The sequence below is a fragment of the Thermobia domestica genome, chromosome 5 (genome assembly GCF_964235325.1).
Source record: "Thermobia domestica chromosome 5, izTheDome1.hap1.1, whole genome shotgun sequence".
In the NCBI taxonomy this organism is placed as follows: Eukaryota; Metazoa; Arthropoda; class Insecta; order Zygentoma; family Lepismatidae; genus Thermobia; species Thermobia domestica.
Window position 1 is genome coordinate 5,565,022 of NC_137458.1, and position 20,493 is coordinate 5,585,514.

Here is a 20,493-nt window from a genome sequence, read left to right on the forward strand (position 1 = left end):
ATTTTTTGGAAAAATCATGAAACTGAATTTGCAACAATACTTTTTTGTAATTGTTTTATTAGTCTTAGAAACAATTTTGTATCCATTGAGATTGTAAATTTTTCCAAAGCAAGAATTGTATACATTTTGTAATTAGACATTTAAAGCAATGGGTGGAGTGGAGAGCTGTGAGAGGAGTTGGGAGGCCCTTTAAAAATGTTAAAAAATCATTGTATTAAAAAAAAATCAAGGTTAACTAAATGTATTAAAAATAAAATATTCTTTTGATGGTAAAACAATTAAAAACCTAAAATCATCAAGAGTGTAATTATTCCTAAAGAATTTTAAAAAATCATTGTATTAGGTACAGGAATTTTGCTGATATTTATACTGAATATACTGGAATTTTGAAAATGAAACTCAGTAGACACCCTGTATAAGACCTGAACTTACGGCTTGCAATTCCGCTCTCTCTTACAGCTTCCAATTACGTTTTTCCAGTCTTTCCATAGTACCCTAGGAGTATCGAAAGATTATATTTACTTAATTAAGTATATCATCCTTCGTAGGTACCATTCTGCTAACTTAAGAGGAAATTTAACTATAATAAATTGGTCTTAATTTTGTGCGAATATTTGGATTTATTATGTAAAAGTCAGAAACAGTTTGATTTATGTACAGTTTTATATGAATTTATTATTCCGTCCACTAAATGTCGAATCTAGAATATCCAAACTACTATTCTTTATACTATTATACTTAGCTATGAATTGATTGTTGGATGTATCAAGTTTAGTTCCTGAAGAAGACTTTGTGATTGCTCACAAGTTTCCTAGACTATAACTGTGTAGTCAGCATATCTGTAATTAATAAATTTGAATTGTTTTTTTTTTTTTTTTTTTTTCGCGTTCAAAATGATTTATAACAATGTTTATTTATTTATTTATTTAGTTTCAAAGTTTCATACTAATTGACTAGAACTAAACAACATAACAATGGTGGTTAATAACGGAGAACAGAGTAAGCCAAAGGTTCTCAATTGCGTGTGTCGCAAAATTTTAGCTTGCACAAATCCTACCCCCTTTTTCTGTTTCAACGATAGATTGGAAAACTCACTTGACATGCGAAGAGAACCGGTCTACAGGTTTCTTCGTCTCTAGGGTAGAAAATTAGATTCTTATCAGTTTGGTTGCATGTGTATATGGTTTACAAAATTGATTTTTTGTAGGAAATAACTCATACTAAAAATGCTTTATCGTAAATATATTTTTGTGTATTTCTTTCGCAGCACGAGATGATCCATGCGTATTTGTTCGTTACATGTAATAATAGAGACAGAGATGGCCATGGTCCGGAATTTTTGAAGCATATGCACCGGATTAACTCGGAAGCTGGAACAAGAATATCTGTAAGTACAGTTTTTGAATTTATTTACCTCTTTCTATTTTCTTTAATAATTGTACTAATCTTAAATATAAAGCAGAATGCATGTATGTTTGCTCGCTATACAAATCCATGGCTAGCCATAGAATCTTGAAATTTTATATAAAGTATTCACTGTCTACTCTAGACTAACAATAAGATGCCTAGAAATGTGAACCTTAATAAAGAACTGGGAATGGGCGTTTATCTAGCTCCAATGAAATCCAACTTCATTCAGCAAGTGGAAGCCTTCAGATATATTTCATAAACCTGATTCTTTCCAGCAAAGATGGAATATTCAGCTAGTTATTTTCTAATGCTGATCTTGTTTTCGGTTTTCAAGAGATAATACGCAATATGCGCCGATCGCATAAGCGGTGAAGCTAAGCATCCTCTTATTGGGAATCGAATTTTAGTATCCTGCGCCAGAGACGCGTATGCTAATCATGTAGTCACGAGGGAGCTAGGCTGTGATAACCTTTCGTGCTGTGTAACGCTAGCTATTTCAATAAATAACAGTTCTCCCTCACCTTTATAACCGTCTGAAAAAGTACTTGGGAGTGTTGAAAGCTTTCAGCAAATTGAAACGAATAATAATAATAATAATAATAATAATAATAATAATAATAATAATAATAATAATAATAATAAAAATAAAAATAATCTTTGCAATTATGTGGATTAACGGAATGCAAGTTTCATAATTTCTTTTTTTATTGATTGTTGTTCATTAATATGTTTTAATTTCCTCTGGCAACGAAGTAGTTTAATATAAGGAATGTCCAATAATTCAAGAATAATATCAACAGTTCTAACACTAAAATACTTTCCGCCTTAAAGTCTTACTCAAGCGTAGCCTTATTCCATACCCTAAGCTTCATTCTATCTCATATCCCTAACAATATCAAAGTTATGTTGGCTGTATTAAACTATACAAAGCCCAACGAGTGCCTCCGAGCCATCACTGTAAATTTGGTCCATTCAGTGAAAGGCTATTCGAGAACGCGTTTTTGATGCGTTACCCCCTGCAGCGAACGCGACCTAGGTGCCTATTTGGTGATTTTACTTTCGTCAGAGTTATAAGGCATACTGTGAGCCAGTCAGGGTTTCCAGGTCTTTTTTGCCAGGTCTAGGTATATAATAGCAGAGTTCCAATACTCTGCACAAAGCATCTTCCAAGCAGCTGTTTTTTTTTTTCTTTCTAAAATCCCCTTGTCTGGCAACACGTTTTTCCTTTCTTTTCCTTCCTTTAGACAGCAGGGGTCTGTTGTTTGGAAACACACTAAATACGCTCGAGCCGACGTTTTCTGCGCGTTTTTATTGCTTTCGCGTTTGCAGCGCAATGTGATTAGCCATCCACATTTAAATACATGGTCAGCGTATTCCAAGCGTACGTATGAGTCATAAAAACGCTTCGAATAGCCGCCCAGTTAGGGTCAAAGATGGTTTAGGCTTTCCAGGATTAACTATAAAACTTTCACTAATATCTTTCATTGTAGTCTTAAGACGATCAAGTTCCTACTGACCTGGAAATCGTGGAAAAGCTGGAAGAGTAAGGGAATTTCACGGAAAACTCAAAAAATCTGGAAAAGTCAGGGAGTTTTCCTTCTCAGAAGCTATTTCTCTCTTTGCCTTATCTGACTATTTGGCACAGGAGTTTGTTTCGCAAAACCTCATTAACCTCTCCTTCCCCCCGCACACACACACACACACACACACACACACACACACACACACACACACACACACACTCACACACTCACTCACTCACTCACTCACTCACTCACTCACTCACTCACTCACTCACTCACTCACTCTCTCACTCACTCACTCACTCACTCACTCACTCACTCACTCACTCACTCACTCACTCACTCACTCACTCACTCACTCACTCTCTCTCTCTCTCTCTCTCTCTCTCTCTCTCTCTCTCTCTCTCTACAGTATTGACCAGAATGGATGACTTACCCGTATTGTTTCCGTCACGCAGTGGGCATTCTCTTTGCACGTGATAGTATCGTGTGCTGTTTGGTAGTCTGGTAATTGTTCATAGTAGGTGACTCATAAGTATCTAGAGATTGTGTATTGTTCGTACTGAACGCGTGCTAGTTTTCTTTCTACTCTCACTCAAGGGTAATAATGGTGACTATGTCTGAGAAAAGAATTTCGCTATAAATATACGCACAAATAAAGATTCTGAGTGAAGAAGGCTGTAGTACTCGCCAAATTACTGCCAGATTGCGACTGGCACAAAAGACAGTTGCCAGATCAATAAGCGATTTCAAAAACCACGTGAAATTAAGGGTATAAAAGCCAGAAGGATGTCAAAAGTGCACAACTAAGCGTATTTATGACGCCATACATTGACAGCAAAGAAGTCACCCAGAAAATCAATCAAGGCAATCCCGGCTGGTTTACCAAAAGATGAGAATCTACCTTTCCAAAGGGCAATCCGCAGTTAGGTTATTATGTGCCAATTTCAAATCCCATAAGCCTGCCAAAAAGCCGAAACTGTCGGCCAAGAACCTTGATATTTTGTAAAAAGTATCAGGGATGGAGTGCTGAACAATGAAAAAGAGTTATGTTTTCGGACGAGACCCAAATATCGCAATTTTATGCCTTTCGTAGACACATACGACGACCTCCCAATACAAGGGACTCTCAACATTGCATCATTTCCACCGTAAAGAATGCTGCAAAAATCATGATCTGGGATGCCATTTCTGCTAAAGGTAGATGTGGATTGTGGTTCATACCTGAAGGGACATCAATGAATGGAACTGTTTATCTCGATGTGCTTGAAGAGAAGTTACTAGTGTTATGAAGATTAATCAGTGCACCCATTTCCAATATGATGGAACTCCATGCCACAAGACAAAAGCTGTTAAGGAATGGCTTGAAACCAGCAGGTTCCAAATTCTTGGACCTTGGCCCGAAAATTCTCCTGACTTGAATCCCACCCAGAACTGTTGGGTAATTTTAAAGCGAAAAGTGGCTGAACGCAATCTTAGTTTGGTTTCTCAATTAAGAGAAGCTATGAAACAACTCTGAATTACAGAAATTAAACCAGAATACTGCGAAAAATTGTATCTGTCTATGCCTTCTCGTATCCAAGCTGTGTTAAAAATCGAGTGTGTGCATACCAAATATTGAACTCGCTCTCAACCTTGTATACTTTATTGTGTTTCTGTCACTGAAATGTACCCTTTTTATGTGTTTTTAAACTGAAGTGTATCATTTATATCAATATACATCCGTATTTAAATGAGAGTGTTCTTGTATATTCATATGCATGACACTTATTTGGTAGTGAGTCATCCATTCTGGTCAGTACTGTTTACATGTACATGCTTCGTAGATGAGGGAGCGCTTAGTAGAGAAAACTATAGTTTTTTTAAAATTTTTTTTTAACATTATGTATAGACCTTGAAATTTGCAAGTCATGATACGAAAAGAAAGAAAAATCAGGAACCACAGACTTCAAGAGCGAGGTTTGACTTGGAGGCGTCACTGGAAGCGTCGTACGGTATACAGTAAATGCACCGAGCCGGCCGTGGCACGTGCATACCGGAGACATAATATTGGCAGAGGGAATTCGTGCTTACTAAATAACTGGAAACCCTGATGATTGTAGCTATCCATCATTTCGTAGATTGATGTATACATCTCTGAAAAAAATCTATGTATTTTTTTCTCTTTAGATTTCATTTGAGTACTAATTGCTGAGATGAAGTGATTCTGGCCTGTTTGCTTATCGGACGTTCTCATTTCACATATTCGTATTTAGGGGCCGCGGTGGCTCAGTGGTAGAGCGTTCACCTCTGGTGCTTGCGGTCCCGGGTTCGATCCCAGCCCCCGCCAAGTGAACCTTGTGGTGGACGAACACCGTGGGCGTGGGTTTTCTCGGGGTTCTCCCGTTTCCTCCCACTTTCTTCATTCCACCATTTCATTCATTACGCTTCATCACCGTCTCCTTGAGCCTAACCGGCATAACCGTGGGACGTAAAACTCAAAGATTTCATTTCATTTTTTTCATTTCATATTCATATTTAGTTCATGGTGTCAATTGCTCGTGTTGTAAAGAATATATCGTCCCACTGAATACCCGAGATATTCTTGTAGAATATCTGAAACACAGTCTTCAGAGAACGTTTAGGACTAGCAAATAATAAGAGTTAAATTTTGGGAATGATTCTGCTTTTAGGGACTGTATTCTCACTTTTATTGAGTCGGTTGAAATAAGTTAACATTTTCTGGGGTTTTTCATTTTGAATTTCGTTTCTTTTGTTTTTATTATTATTATTATTATTATTATTATTATTATTATTATTATTATTATTTTTAGTTGCTGTTCTTGTTAAATGTTTTGTATTTTGTTATTTATTACTATAACTTTTTCACGATCTCTCTCAATTTTTATAGATGCTTATTCTATTTTTCATTGAGCTTATATTCGACTGACACTTTTTTTTTTAGGAGTTTTATTAATTTTTTTTCATGAGTAGCGTATTTGATCCATTGGCCTTTTCGTGACGGGCACAAATAAGCTCAGTTTTGGCTACCCCGTTAAATATTCCAATCAATGATCAATCAAGAATAAGTCTTTTTTCTGACCAAGTTCATAGACTTGCCTTCATTCTTTTAATTAACCCTCCGTGGTCACACTTATTTTTTGTGACAGGGAAGTCACACTGGGGTCCAATGAACCCCAGAAACTTTTTGTCTTAATGTTTTAAATATCTTTCTTGCCATTATTATTATTATTATTATTATTATTATTATTATTATTATTATTATTATTATTATTATTATTATTATTATTCTGTGATAGACGCAGCGTATCAGCCATAACAACAGACAGTGTTGCCAGTTGAATTTACATGGGTGAGAAAGGCTTCAAAAACAACAGGAAAAAATCAACTAAAAGTAATTTCTCTGGGGTCTGTCAGACCCCAGTGTCACCACGGAGGGTTAACAATTCTCTCAATTCTATAAGCTGTTTAAATGTTTTTAACTGTTAGTTATAAGCTGCGTATTCATACATATTACGTGAGTCGTTCGATACATATGTTTCCCTAAACTGTAAAAAATGCATTTTTAAGATACACTTGTAAATTATACATACATATGTAGATGGGTTCTTTTTCACCTTTCCAAATAATCCCTATTGAGATTCAGGCATTTGTCTCACCGTTACGCCAATTTGTCCAAAACCTTTGCAAAAAAATCATGGCTCTGGCTACTTTGCTCTCTCCTCACATTTCGCTTCATTTCGTCACTAGTTAACAACAGACCGGCTCGCTTATGTCGAACCTGAATTCTTGTTCAGGGAAATGCAATTTGACATAAGCGACCTGGACTCTTCTTCTTGACGATAACGCCCACTCTCCCTCCACTCAGCACGCAAACAAGACCTAAAATTGAAGAATTAGGGTGAGAACGTCTTCCCCCATTTTCATACAGGCTCTAGTTAGTACCGAGATACTTCCATCTTTTTCCGGTGTTAAAGTCTGCGGTACAAGTTGAATATTTCGAAACAGACGAAAAAGTGGATATAAAAATCGATCTGTATAAAAAATGAAAATGACACCATTTGTGACTTAACTCCTGAACCACCCGATCGATCTCGATCGAATTTTGAACATAGGTTCAGGCCTGGGATGGATTTTATCATATCACTTTGACGGTGCAATTTAGGACAGGGGAGAGACATTTAAAAATGATCGAAAATGACCGATATTAGTGTGGAATCTATACTTTTCGGGGTCACTGAGATGAAGAGTGACACTTCCGATCCCGTGCCCCGCAGCTTGCGGAAGAGGGACGGGAGATATGTACAATTGATTGAAAATGACATATTGGTGTCGAATCCATAGTTTTCGGGTCGCTGAGATTAAGAGTGACACTCCCGATCCCTCCCGCAGCTTGCTGGAGGGGGAGAAAGGATATATAATATATATATATATATATATATATATATATATATATATATATATATATATATATATATATATATATATATATATATATAATCGAAAATGACCGATATTAATGTCGAATCCATAGTTTTCGGGTTCGCTGAGACGAACAGTGGTACTTCCAATGCCGTTTAAATTCGTGCCATTAAAAACAGCATATTTTATGGGTACCAAACAAATAAGATAAAGAGTTGTACATTTATTTTTTTTTTATTTTAACGTAGCTAAACGGGTAATCGATGCTAGCAAATAAATAAAAAATCAAAAGATAACACAAAATTTTTCAAAAATATTTTTAAAAGGTGATACTGATAAATATATATAAGTTTCTAAACAAATACACAACAGTTAAAGACTACAGTTTAGGGCGAGGACCAGATACGAGTTCTTAAAGTGATTTAATATTACGCTTGGGGGGTAGTTCTTCAGTTACAGGAGTAGGATGACTACGATGCTTTTGTAGTAATTCCTAGCCTTCATCTCAACGGTATGTGTTTATGGCCACAGAATGGGCCGAAATATATATTGGAAGCTAAAGCCTGAATAAGAACAATAGTCCGAGGTGCAAGGTAAGATTTTGATTCCAAATAATGCATCCCCATGACAAACATTAGTAACCAACCATTTTAAAAAATTTAGTTAATTTATTTTTGTGTCCTTATGTAGAAATATTAATTTTGTAATTTTATTGAAGTATAAGAAGATAGCCCTAAATCTTGTACATTGTTTCAGGTGTATCACAGTTTTCACGATGAGGTTGATTTGTACCGGCAGCACTGGTGGAGGTGCGATGGTCCATGTAAAACAAGGCGGCCTTTCTTTGGCTTTGTCAAACGGTCAATGAACAGAGCGCCAGGTCCAACGGATAACTGGTGGAGTCAACACCAAGCTACGTGTGGGGGAACTTTCCATAAAATTAAGGAACCTCCTGAGTATACTGAGAAGAAGAGACAGGAAGCGGAGAGAAAGGAAGGTACACTATTATTTTTATTTCTTTCTAGATTTTCTTGTTATTCAATTTATCAATATTAATCTGTCTTTCTGTGTATTTTCTTCTGCCATTCCTTCGATAGCAAATAACACGATTCATCTGTTTCATGTGTCCAGTCATCTTTGTCTTTTTCAAAATCGCCTTCAGTATTCTCATTTTTTTTTGGATCAAAAAATCCAATATATTTTAATCAAAAATTTTCGTGTAGGCCTTATATCTGGAGAACTACATATAGTGTAGCCAAACCCAAAGTATCACTTAACTCAGTGTGATGTGCTTATTCCGTAGGAAATACGAAAACTCGATTTTGGGGCCGTTCAAACATTTTGTGGCCCTTGATCCAAGATCCAATATATTTCAATCAATTTTTTTCTTATACGGGTACGAAGCAAAGTAGTTTACAAGAATCCATAGTTTAAAAAATTTAAAAGTAAATAAATAAATAAAAAAATAAAAATAAAAAGCAGAATTACTATGGTATATTTAAATGTAATTGACATACATCAATGCTTACTGCTGCTAAAGATGTCAAAGTATTCCGACTTGTGCGCCTACACAGTGAAATTGGTAGGAAAATGCAGCTTCAACGTGACAAAATAACATATACTCCCGTTTATAGGTTATCATCACACTTTAGAAGTGAGAGTATTCAGTTGTTGATGGTGTTACAAGTGTGCGATTCTGGAATCCTGTCAAAAGACAAGTGTGTACGCGTTATTTGACATCGGCGATTTTATGGAATTCTACAGCTTCTGACTTTTTAATGGGTTTTAAAGAGACGCGTTCACCGCTGCACTTAAAAAGATAATTTCAGTGGATGGCCCCAATGTAAACTTCGCATGTCTGCACACCTTCAAGTCAAATATCAACTCGCCAAATGACCCTGCAATTCTTGATATAGGAAGCTGTGGGTTACTTTGCGTAAGCATTTGAGGATGGAATTGAGGCAACGAACTGGAGACTTGTTGAATTGCTGAGAACTGTGCTTAACTTGTTGAATTTCTGAGAACTGTGCTTAACTTACTGAAGGGTGTTTCAGCCGTGCCGAGTACACATATAAGGTGGATCACTAGGTGTTCTCGGTGCTATGCTAAACACTGCTTGAATAGTGCGGCGTTGCCAGGTAGTGTCGAGTGTTTCCTGGTGCCAGATAATAAAGGAAATAATCATGAAATTCTGCTTGGATACTTACTGAAGAAATTAGTTTTCCACCCTTACTGCAATTCACAGCTAAGTTCCGCTTCTCGAACTGCAACGCTAGAATCCAGGAATTAAACGTACAAATTTGGCAACAACGCATTATGTCGTTTTGCGCAAGTTTCTTCTCAAAATCTGTTTCCTTAAATATGAATTAATATTTAAATAAACTGTGAAACATAACACGAAAAACGGTCAAACAATATATCTATTTTGTAATAAGATCGTTACTTTAAAGTACTTTACACATTCAAATAAATATTTCATAAAACTGAGTACTTCTAGTGAGATCTAACAGGAGGTGCTATCTTGTGTGCTCATTGTAAAACGAATCAAATATTTTCTTCTATTAAATTTTTCAATATCAAAAGACAGAACCAAATGAATCAGTGTCTTGTTAGAAAATAATTTTTATTTATTTGTTTATGTGTGTATTCGTGTCTACTGTTGTTCTCAGATGTTCGCTTTCTCGGGACCAAGGTGCGTTTGAGTATATCACCAGTTTAACCAGCTACAAGTCTATGTGGCCATCACAGAAGAATAGCTCGCAACCGGGGATGCACTCACTCGCTCCATAGTCATGGGAGAAAGAATCGAACTCAGAAGACCTGCCCTACAAGTGGATTATCTAAATGAAGTTTGCGCAACGGAAAAAAAAAATAAATAAATAAATAAACTCGAAAATTTGGAAAAGTAAATAAAAAAAAAATCTCAGGATTCGTGACATTCAGTGATGGGTTCCCCGTAACGTTTCACTCATATCATTTTCCCTTCGATTTTTTTTTTTTTTTTTTTAAATCGGATTGATAGGAAGACGCACTATTTTGATCTCGACTAAATCATGTTTTACTATAAAATTTCTACTCTACTGTATCTCTGTATATGGAATAAAACATAATTGCCAACCAGAAGCTTTACTTGTTTCACCGAAGCTCTATACAAACGGTTTACATTTAGTTTAGGGGCACAACAATACATCGCATTACACTTTTAAAGAACTATTTTTCCCGTGCATGTCACAATTCGTGACCAGCCATTTAAAAATATTACATGCACACATACTCTCATAGCTTTCAATTTTATTTTACATATTCCCAATATTTAATACTTTTATTAATAGTCACTCATTCTCGACTAGATCAAGGAAAGTGCCTCTCATTGGCATTCATATCTTTCATTTAAAAAAAAAAAAATGATCATAAATTTTATGTTTTAGCTGTTCACAGCAGTTACTACTACTAGGCACCCCTTTTCCATATTTATTCATTTCTTGCCTACACATTCTGTCCCAAAATACACATGAAATCACTAAATCCTTAACCTACACTAACCTAAGACACATTCACACTACACACTCACACCAACAAATTTGTTTGTTTACAACGTGAAAACGCTTTGGTTGGCAGTCCAGGCCACATTTCTTTTAATGGGAATTTGTTACTTAAAAAAACAATTATATGAATGTTCGCACGGTGTAGGAAAACCAATTGCCCCTATCGAAAACCTGTGACAAAACGACCCATCGTGCTTCTTTTATCAAAGTACAGCTTCGGTTTATTTTCTCATACTTTACGGATACGTTGAGGTTAAAATAACTTTAAAATTAAATAAAATATATTGAATATATGTTCTATACCGGAGAACGTCATTCCTATCCTATTTGTTTAACTTGGTTCTAATGGACAGCCAAATGATGCATAGCCAAATAATAAAAAAAAAAAAAAAATAAAAAAAATCGCAACAATAATAAAGGATACTGCATATAACCTTACACATTTTTAGGCTTTCTTTGAATAACAGGAATTTAGATGGTCACTCTAAATGAAAATTTTACACTCGCATGTATATTCCGTCAGTATTTGCTCTACCTTTTATTTCCCCCCCCCCCCCCTTTATAGATAAGCCTAAGCCGTCACATATTGTCTCAGTAATTGTGTAGATCCTACGGGAAAGGAATTTACGAAGACATAGTTATATTATTATGCTTCACTGAACACCATATTCCAACTGTATAACTTGGTGAATTTCGAGGTTAAAAGAAAATATTCATAGATCCAGGCTACCAAGTTACTTCGATTGAAACCACTTTAGAAATAAAGTAAACCTTACTTACAGTTCGGATGAGTTTATATATAAGAATCCAATGGTTGTCCTTACGAGTACCAGTTCCTGTCGACCATTCTTATTAGTTTTGTGATGAATTTCATAGTTCCATAAGGAAACAACTATCACTCACATCCTGTATAATATCCAGTCCAATCTGAACCAGTTAAAGTCGATTAACTATCACGGTTCTTCCAAAAAATCAGGATCCAATTATGTAGAAATCAGATTCCGTCCATAGTTCATACAGACAATTTACAACATTGGGCTGCTTCGCTTCACTAATTCCCCTCGCTACTCGCTCCGTTCCGTTCCAACAAATAACACAAAAATATCGCAGATTTTGCAATCAAACCGTTTTAGATCTTTTAGTAGGAAAAATCCGTTCTGGAGCGGCTTCCTTTACCTCTTTATGCCAATAATATCTGACGGGCAGTAACTGAGGATTGCTTTCTTAGGCTGACGCCATTACAGTACAACAACAATGTGACGTAACAGTCTGAAGATTGAAGATGAGCTAATTATCAGAGAGTTCAAAGGAAAGCGACCAATTATAAATAATTCTGTAAATCTGTGCTACTGACGTCACACAAGACAAGATTGAAGATGATGCACCAAAACCGAGTGAATCTTGACGATTTTCTATCAAGATGGCTGAAAATCTAAAGAATTTTATGAAGAATAATTTTAGAATAAAATTTTTAAAGAAAATTTTGGGATAATTTTCAGAATGTTTTGGAGATAGGAAAAGCGTTCTACAGATGGAAATAAAAGAAATAAGCAGAATATTATTAAAGAAATATAGGAAATTAAGATAGAAATAAACAAAACATAGACATTAAATACGAAATAAAATCCTAACCTATTTTAATGCACGTCCTAACTTAATCCTACCTTCTAATATTACAAGTAAATTAAATGACAACATTATATCCTTACATATCCTATACTATATGTTATTCTACACTATTATACAGGGCGTTCGAAAATTTTCAACATGATAACTCCATGTTGGGAGGTATCATCTTCCGCGGTCCTTGGAAGAAAAAAAAATTTTTTTTCTTACATCAGGAATACACTAACATCATTTATCTACACTAAAAGGAAAATAAACATCATTTATACTAATCTAAATCTCTTAACCTAATCAAAATCCTAAAATGTTTTATTTACGCCTTTGAACTTTCATGGATTCTCTGCCTCGCCAAGAAGTTGTTGTCGTTTCAGATCTGAACATCGAAAAAGTTTTAGGTTGTCGTAGCTTTGCACTCCAATATTCTCTCCTGATAATGTTCGAAGTTGAGCTGAATTCCTGAAAAGTTTAGTTACCAAATATGGTCCGAGATATGTGAGCATGAATTTTGAGAATACCTTCTTTGGTACCGATGATAAGTAATGGGTCTTTAACATTACCAGAGAACCTTCTTTTATCTCATCTTTTCCTTTCTTTTCTTCTTCTTTCCTTTCTTGGGGAGTCAGGGAATCCATCTCGCAGTTCGCAATCTCCCCTACTGAGAACTGCGATATGCATTTCCCGTCCAGTTTTCATTCGTTTGACTTCCGACTGACGTTGGTGCGAACGTCGGGTGAGATGGGCACGATCCCGCCACAGTCGCCAGGTTCACCCCTGGGGAAGGTGTTGTATGGGGTACACTACCCCCTCCAGGTGGTGGTACACCCGATGCATATGGCGGACTCGCACGCATCCCGCCAGAAGTTCCATTTCCATTTGGGAAACCCTGGGATCCACTTGGGTAATTCCCGTATTCTCCACTATTTCCATAGCCATAGGCTACTCCTGGGCCCCCTCGGTATGGGTCATACCGCGGTCTTCCCTGGCCACGACCTCTCATATTTCGGTTGTAGGAATTTCCGTTCCTCCATCGATTCCTGTAAGGATATCGTGATTTCCACTCTTCCGTACTGGAGGAATCTCGTGAATTACTCATCAGAGTTTTTTCCTTAGTCTCTTCGGTTTGTGAGGACGACTCCTTGGTTTGTTTCCCTCCTTTTCCAAACTTCTTTTGGACCATTACTTGTCGTACGAAAGGTTTCCTCCATTTTTTCTCAGTCACAGCTCCAGTGTGTTCTGGATAACCCTCTAATTCGGTTAATTTTAAAATTAACTGTTGTGTGGATTTGGGCTCCACAGCTCTTAATAGCTTGGACTCATTCGGAGGCAAACAGTCAAGCAGAATTTCGATTAGCTCCCCCTCATCCGGATGATGCACGACCGCATAATACTCCGCTATCACCTTCCAGGCGAAGTCTCTCAAACGAGGGTATTTCGACCGGTCATATCGCATGTTTTGTACGAATTTCTTCTGTATGCGCTCCATCCGTAAGGAGAGAAAACTGTCCCTGAATAATCGAACAAAATCATCATAGGTTCGTATCTGTTCTTCGACCGTTTTATACCAAGCTCTAGCCCCCTCTGTCAAACAACGTGGCAATAATAATAACTTTTCTCGGTCAGAAGCCTCTAGTAATTGGAAAGTCTGTTCCAAGTTTTCAAGGAATAAACTAGCTTGTCCGAATTCCCCTGTAAACATGGGTAAGTTCCGAATTTCTGACAATCGGATACTGATATGTTTGTTGCAGTTTGCTGTGTCCGCACGTCCATTGGTGTTCTGAGGAGTGTCACACTCTAATACGGGGCCCCTTTCCGTCGGTGAATTTTGTCCAAAAGTTACAATATTATTTAAATTTTGACCTAATGAAGATTTCTCGGAGATGGTAGTCCCCGTACGATTGTGCCCCTCCTCCAGAACTCCGACGCTTGTACGCACCCCACTCGGAATAATCTGAGCTGACATTAGTGGAACATGCGTGAGTTGGCAACACTGATGTGGCAGACAGGTCACACTTGTCAAAGGAACGCGCCTAATTACCTCTTCATTTCTCTTTCCATCAATTCTTTCATTCATCCGTCTCACCACCTCATTTGGCATGTGACTGGAAGGTTGGGTAACATTTCCACAAATTGCATCCCTGGCCGTTGACAGGCACCCTGACACCGTCACCGTAGTGATGGTTGCAGTTTCCCCAACCGAAGATACTGGAACCTCCACTAAAGCATCAGAATCAGAGCCGTCTGAATCAACGGATCCAGTATACAAACGTTTCCTATTTCCCTTAGGTACTCTATTCATGACGCGGTTCGTAAGTGTCTGTACTTTGATCTCAAGTTGCCGGTAGTCGTCTTTTTGTTGTGATTCGAGACGTGAAATTTCCTTAGCTAGAGAGTCACATCTACGATTCACGGTGCATTCCGACAGACGCAACTCCTTTCCCACATCCGTTACGCGCTCATCCATTGTTTCGCGATAATTTGTGAAAGTGGACTGAAGGTCCTGGACGTCTTGACGTACCTCCTCCACGTCTTTACTTACACGTTCGAACTTCTCTGTGATAATGGTATTTGTCTCTAACTTAAACTGTTCAAACCGATCATTGAGATCTTGAATGCTATCAGTTACTTTAGAAAATCTGTCATTTATCTGCCCTAACGCAAAGTTTACATTTTCGAATCTAGTATTCATATTAGCATTGACTTGTTCCAACTGAGTGTTCATATTAGCATTGACTTGTTCTAACTGAGTACTAACATTACCAAATTTCTGATCAAATTTTAGACTTAATGTTTGAGTAAATTGCTGTAAAAGTTCAGCAAAGTTAGACGTGGACTGTGACTCTACCAATTCCTGCACTACAGTATCATTTTCTACCTCGGTCACCTGCGGAGGAACTACAAGTGAACCCCTCTCCGTGTCATTTTCTCCATTGGACGCCGGCAAGTCTACCTGTGCCGCGCGTTTTACAGTACAATATTTGCAATACCACGGTTCCACACTTTGTTGCAGTTCGGTGACTTCCGTTTCCGATAATCCCTGGCATTGGGAATGAATCCACAATTGACAATCGTCACAAAACACGCTTACTCCTTCTATTAGTTCGTCACAACAACTATACTTGTCCACAGACTGATTGGCCTCACTTAACTTTTTACACGACATATTTTCTCTTCCCTTTTTACAAACTTTCATAAAATTCCCCGGATCTACCAATTACTCAGACAATATGCAACTATTCCTGCTCATCTATAAAGATTTACCACTTTCTTCAACTCGCTTTTTTTTTTTTTTTTTTCGTGACCATCCTTCCTTGAGAATGATATAATCGAAACATTACAAGTTCCATCACCGGATATCATCCTGGCTGGCGTAGCCAAATTTGTTAGAAAATAATTTTTATTTATTTGTTTATGTGTGTATTCGTGTCTACTGTTGTTCTCAGATGTTCGCTTTCTCGGGACCAAGGTGCGTTTGAGTATATCACCAGTTTAACCAGCTACAAGTCTATGTGGCCATCACAGAAGAATAGCTCGCAACCGGGGATGCACTCACTCGCTCCATAGTCATGGGAGAAAGAATCGAACTCAGAAGACCTGCCCTACAAGTGGATTATCTAAATGAAGTTTGCGCAACGGAAAAAAAAAATAAATAAATAAACTCGAAAATTTGGAAAAGTAAATAAAAAAAAAAATCTCAGGATTCGTGACATTCAGTGATGGGTTCCCCGTAACGTTTCACTCATATCATTTTCCCTTCGATTTTTTTTTTTTTTTTTTAAATCGGATTGATAGGAAGACGCACTATTTTGATCTCGACTAAATCATGTTTTACTATAAAATTTCTACTCTACTGTATCTCTGTATATGGAATAAAACATAATTGCCAACCAGAAGCTTTACTTGTTTCACCGAAGCTCTATACAAACGGTTTACATTTAGTTTAGGGGCACAACAATACATCGCATTACACTTTTAAAGAACTATTTTTCCCGTGCATGTCACAATTCGTGACCAGCCATTTTAAAATATTACATGCACACATACTCTCATAGCTTTCAATTTTATTTTACATATTCCCAATATTTAATACTTTTATTAATAGTCACTCATTCTCGACTAGATCAAGGAAAGTGCCTCTCATTGGCATTCATATCTTTCATTTAAAAAAAAAAAAATGATCATAAATCTTATGTTTTAGCTGTTCACAGCAGTTACTACTACTAGGCACCCCTTTTCCATATTTATTCATTTCTTGCCTACACATTCTGTCCCAAAATACACATGAAATCACTAAATCCTTAACCTACACTAACCTAAGACACATTCACACTACACACTCACACCAACAAATTTGTTTGTTTACAACGTGAAAACGCTTTGGTTGGCAGTCCAGGCCACATTTCTTTTAATGGGAATTTGTTACTTAAAAAAACAATTATATGAATGTTCGCACGGTGTAGGAAAACCAATTGCCCCTATCGAAAACCTGTGACAAAACGACCCATCGTGCTTCTTTTATCAAAGTACAGCTTCGGTTTATTTTCTCATACTTTACGGATACGTTGAGGTTAAAAAAACTTTAAAATTAAATAAAATATATTGAATATATGTTCTATACCGGAGAACGTCATTCCTATCCTATTTGTTTAACTTGGTTCTAATGGACAGCCAAATGATGCATAGCCAAATAATAAAAAAATCGCAACAATAATAAAGGATACTGCATATAACCTTACACATTTTTAGGCTTTCTTTGAATAACAGGAATTTAGATGGTCACTCTAAATGAAAATTTTACACTCGCATGTATATTCCGTCAGTATTTGCTCTACCTTTTATTCCCCCCCCTCCCCTTTATAGATAAGCCTAAGCCGTCACATATTATCTCAGTAATTGTGTAGATCCTACGGGAAAGGAATTTACGAAGACATAGTTATATTATTATGCTTCACTGAACACCATATTCCAACTGTATAACTTGGTGAATTTCGAGGTTAAAAGAAAATATTCATAGATCCAGGCTACCAAGTTACTTCGATTGAAACCACTTTAGAAATAAAGTAAACCTTACTTACAGTTCGGATGAGTTTATATATAAGAATCCAATGGTTGTCCTTACGAGTACCAGTTCCTGTCGACCATTCTTATTAGTTTTGTGATGAATTTCATAGTTCCATAAGGAAACAACTATCACTCACATCCTGTATAATATCCAGTCCAATCTGAACCAGTTAAAGTCGATTAACTATCACGGTTCTTCCAAAAAATCAGGATCCAATTATGTAGAAATCAGATTCCGTCCATAGTTCATACAGACAATTTACAACATTGGGCTGCTTCGCTTCACTAATTCCCCTCGCTACTCGCTCCGTTCCGTTCCAACAAATAACACAAAAATATCGCAGATTTTGCAATCAAACCGTTTTAGATCTTTTAGTAGGAAAAATCCGTTCTGGAGCGGCTTCCTTTACCTCTTTATGCCAATAATATCTGACGGGCAGTAACTGAGGATTGCTTTCTTAGGCTGACGCCATTACAGTACAACAACAATGTGACGTAACAGTCTGAAGATTGAAGATGAGCTAATTATCAGAGAGTTCAAAGGAAAGCGACCAATTATAAATAATTCTGTAAATCTGTGCTACTGACGTCACACAAGACAAGATTGAAGATGATGCACCAAAACCGAGTGAATCTTGACGATTTTCTATCAAGATGGCTGAAAATCTAAAGAATTTTATGAAGAATAATTTTAGAATAAAATTTTTAAAGAAAATTTTGGGAGAATTTTCAGAATGTTTTGGAGATAGGAAAAGCGTTCTACAGATGGAAATAAAAGAAATAAGCAGAATATTATTAAAGAAATATAGGAAATTAAGATAGAAATAAACAAAACATAGACATTAAATACGAAATAAAATCCTAACCTATTTTAATGCACGTCCTAACTTAATCCTACCTTCTAATATTACAAGTAAATTAAATGACAACATTACATCCTTACATATCCTATACTATATGTTATTCTACACTATTATACAGGGCGTTCGAAAATTTTCAACATGATAACTCCATGTTGGGAGGTATCAGACTTGTGTTGTAGCTAGAGATGCAAAAAAGCCGGCTTTTTTGAATCGATGCTTTTTTTTCACATAAAAAGCCGGCTTTTTTGGGAAAAAAACGAGAATTTTGGAAATTTTGGCTTTTTTCATTTTCATGATTTTTCTATCTAAATAGCTTTCTTATAGTATATTCTATAGTTAGATAAGAATTCCATGACCTAAATGCGATATTTCGCTCTGAAATTCACCATCAAGATGGATGGAGCACATGTTTTACGAAATAAAGCTAACATGAAGAATGTAGTATTTGAGGGCAATTTTAGGGGCTATTTAACTTTATTTTAACTTTTGAGCTTTGGACATTTTTTTCTTCTCTAGATCATTTCAATTTGTCATCCGTGTTTCATTTCTAAGAACTTAGTACTCTAGCTTCTAGCGCAAAAGTTAAACTTACGTTTTTCTATATATTCGTCAAAGCGTACGTTTTCAATATATCCGTCAAACCGTACTTCCACATTCCTGTTATAGTGTTATAATGTAGCTGTGCAACGATTTAGCAATAATTTTCCAGACACAACCTTGAATACCAATTTATACAAATAATCAGTAGCGGACTTAGAAAAGTACTTTAGGAGGGGTTTCTCTGATTGTTTCTGGGGCCGCGGTGGCTCAGTGGTAGAGTGTTCACCTTTAGTGCTTGGGGTCCCGGGTTCGATCCCAGCCCCCGCCAAGTGAACTTTGTGGTGGACAAACACCGCGTGCGTGGGTTTTCTCGGGGTTATCCCGTTTCCTCCCACTTTCTTCATTCCACCATTTCGTTCATTACTCATCATCACCTTCTCCTTTAGCCTAACCGCCATTACTGTGGGACGTAAAACTCAAAGATTTCATTTCATTTTTCTCTGATTGTTTCGTTTTCTAAAAAGTCCTAATTTTATTTGGGAGGTGCTTGAAGTTTATGAGTACAGGCATAATTAATATTTCGTTTCATTTATATGTTTAGCAATAATCTTCCGGATCATTTTATACTGAGAATCAGTGGCGGATTTAGAAAAGTGTTTTGGGAGGGATTTTTCTTACTAATTTTTAGTTTTTCTAAACATTCGTAATTTTTATTTGACGGGAGCTTAAAGTTTATGAGTAAAGGCATAACTAATAGATATTTCGTTTGTTGCAGACATTCCGTAACTTTGGAGAACAGGCTTCAGTCCAAAAGACCGCCCCCCTAACCTTCGCAAAACCGTCACTGCTGGTAATTAGTAATAATAACGATTTAAAAACAATAAGAAAGGAGGTCGGCCAACTCACAGTACACGCACTATTTCTACATTCTCAGATGAAATGAAGAAAAGCTTTGTCAGAGTGGTCGAATGCTGGGTTGAATCCCGGACTTCCCGATAGAAGCGCAAAAGCTAACCACTCAGTCATGTTTGTTGTGCAGTTATATTTAGCTTAACTTAAATATATTCCGTAGTCCTTTTTTTTTGGGGGGGGGGGGGTTCCGTAATGATATGTTGAATCCCTCTTGTTAAAAATTAAGAAAACTTGAGGATTGGGTAAACCGTGATTGTGGTTATGTAAAACTTAACTGTATAATTTCAAGAATATACAGAACTAAACGCTCTAGATGTGCACCCTAATATTTCTCTTATGTTTTATTTTAATTTTATTTTGTTTCAAAAAGAGGGTATGGAATATTTTGAAGTAAAAATACTACATACAATTTTGCTAGTTATTTATGTGTGTTAACTTTTAGGGTTGGCTGGTTTACACCAACTTTTTTTTTTAATAACTGGTTTAAACCAAGAAGATAAAAAGAACGAAAAATGTGAATCGTGTGAATTTCATGGTGACGTTTCCACATATCAAACCACCTGCATTAGTTTTATTTCCCTTTCACCTTTTAAT

At 36.5% G+C, this 20,493-nt stretch overlaps 1 protein-coding gene across 2 annotated transcripts in view; it reads left to right on the forward strand.

The window, feature by feature from the left end:
- mh (DNA-dependent metalloprotease SPRTN) overlaps window positions 1-20,493 on the forward strand; it is a 54,513-nt gene that overhangs the window by 22,068 nt on the left and 11,952 nt on the right. For both annotated transcript variants that reach the window (XM_081758148.1, XM_081758149.1), the window contains exons 4-5: window positions 1,268-1,387; window positions 8,112-8,352. In XM_081758148.1, the coding sequence (XP_081614274.1) occupies window positions 1,268-1,387; window positions 8,112-8,352 (361 nt within the window). The remainder of the gene's footprint in view (window positions 1-1,267; window positions 1,388-8,111; window positions 8,353-20,493) is intronic.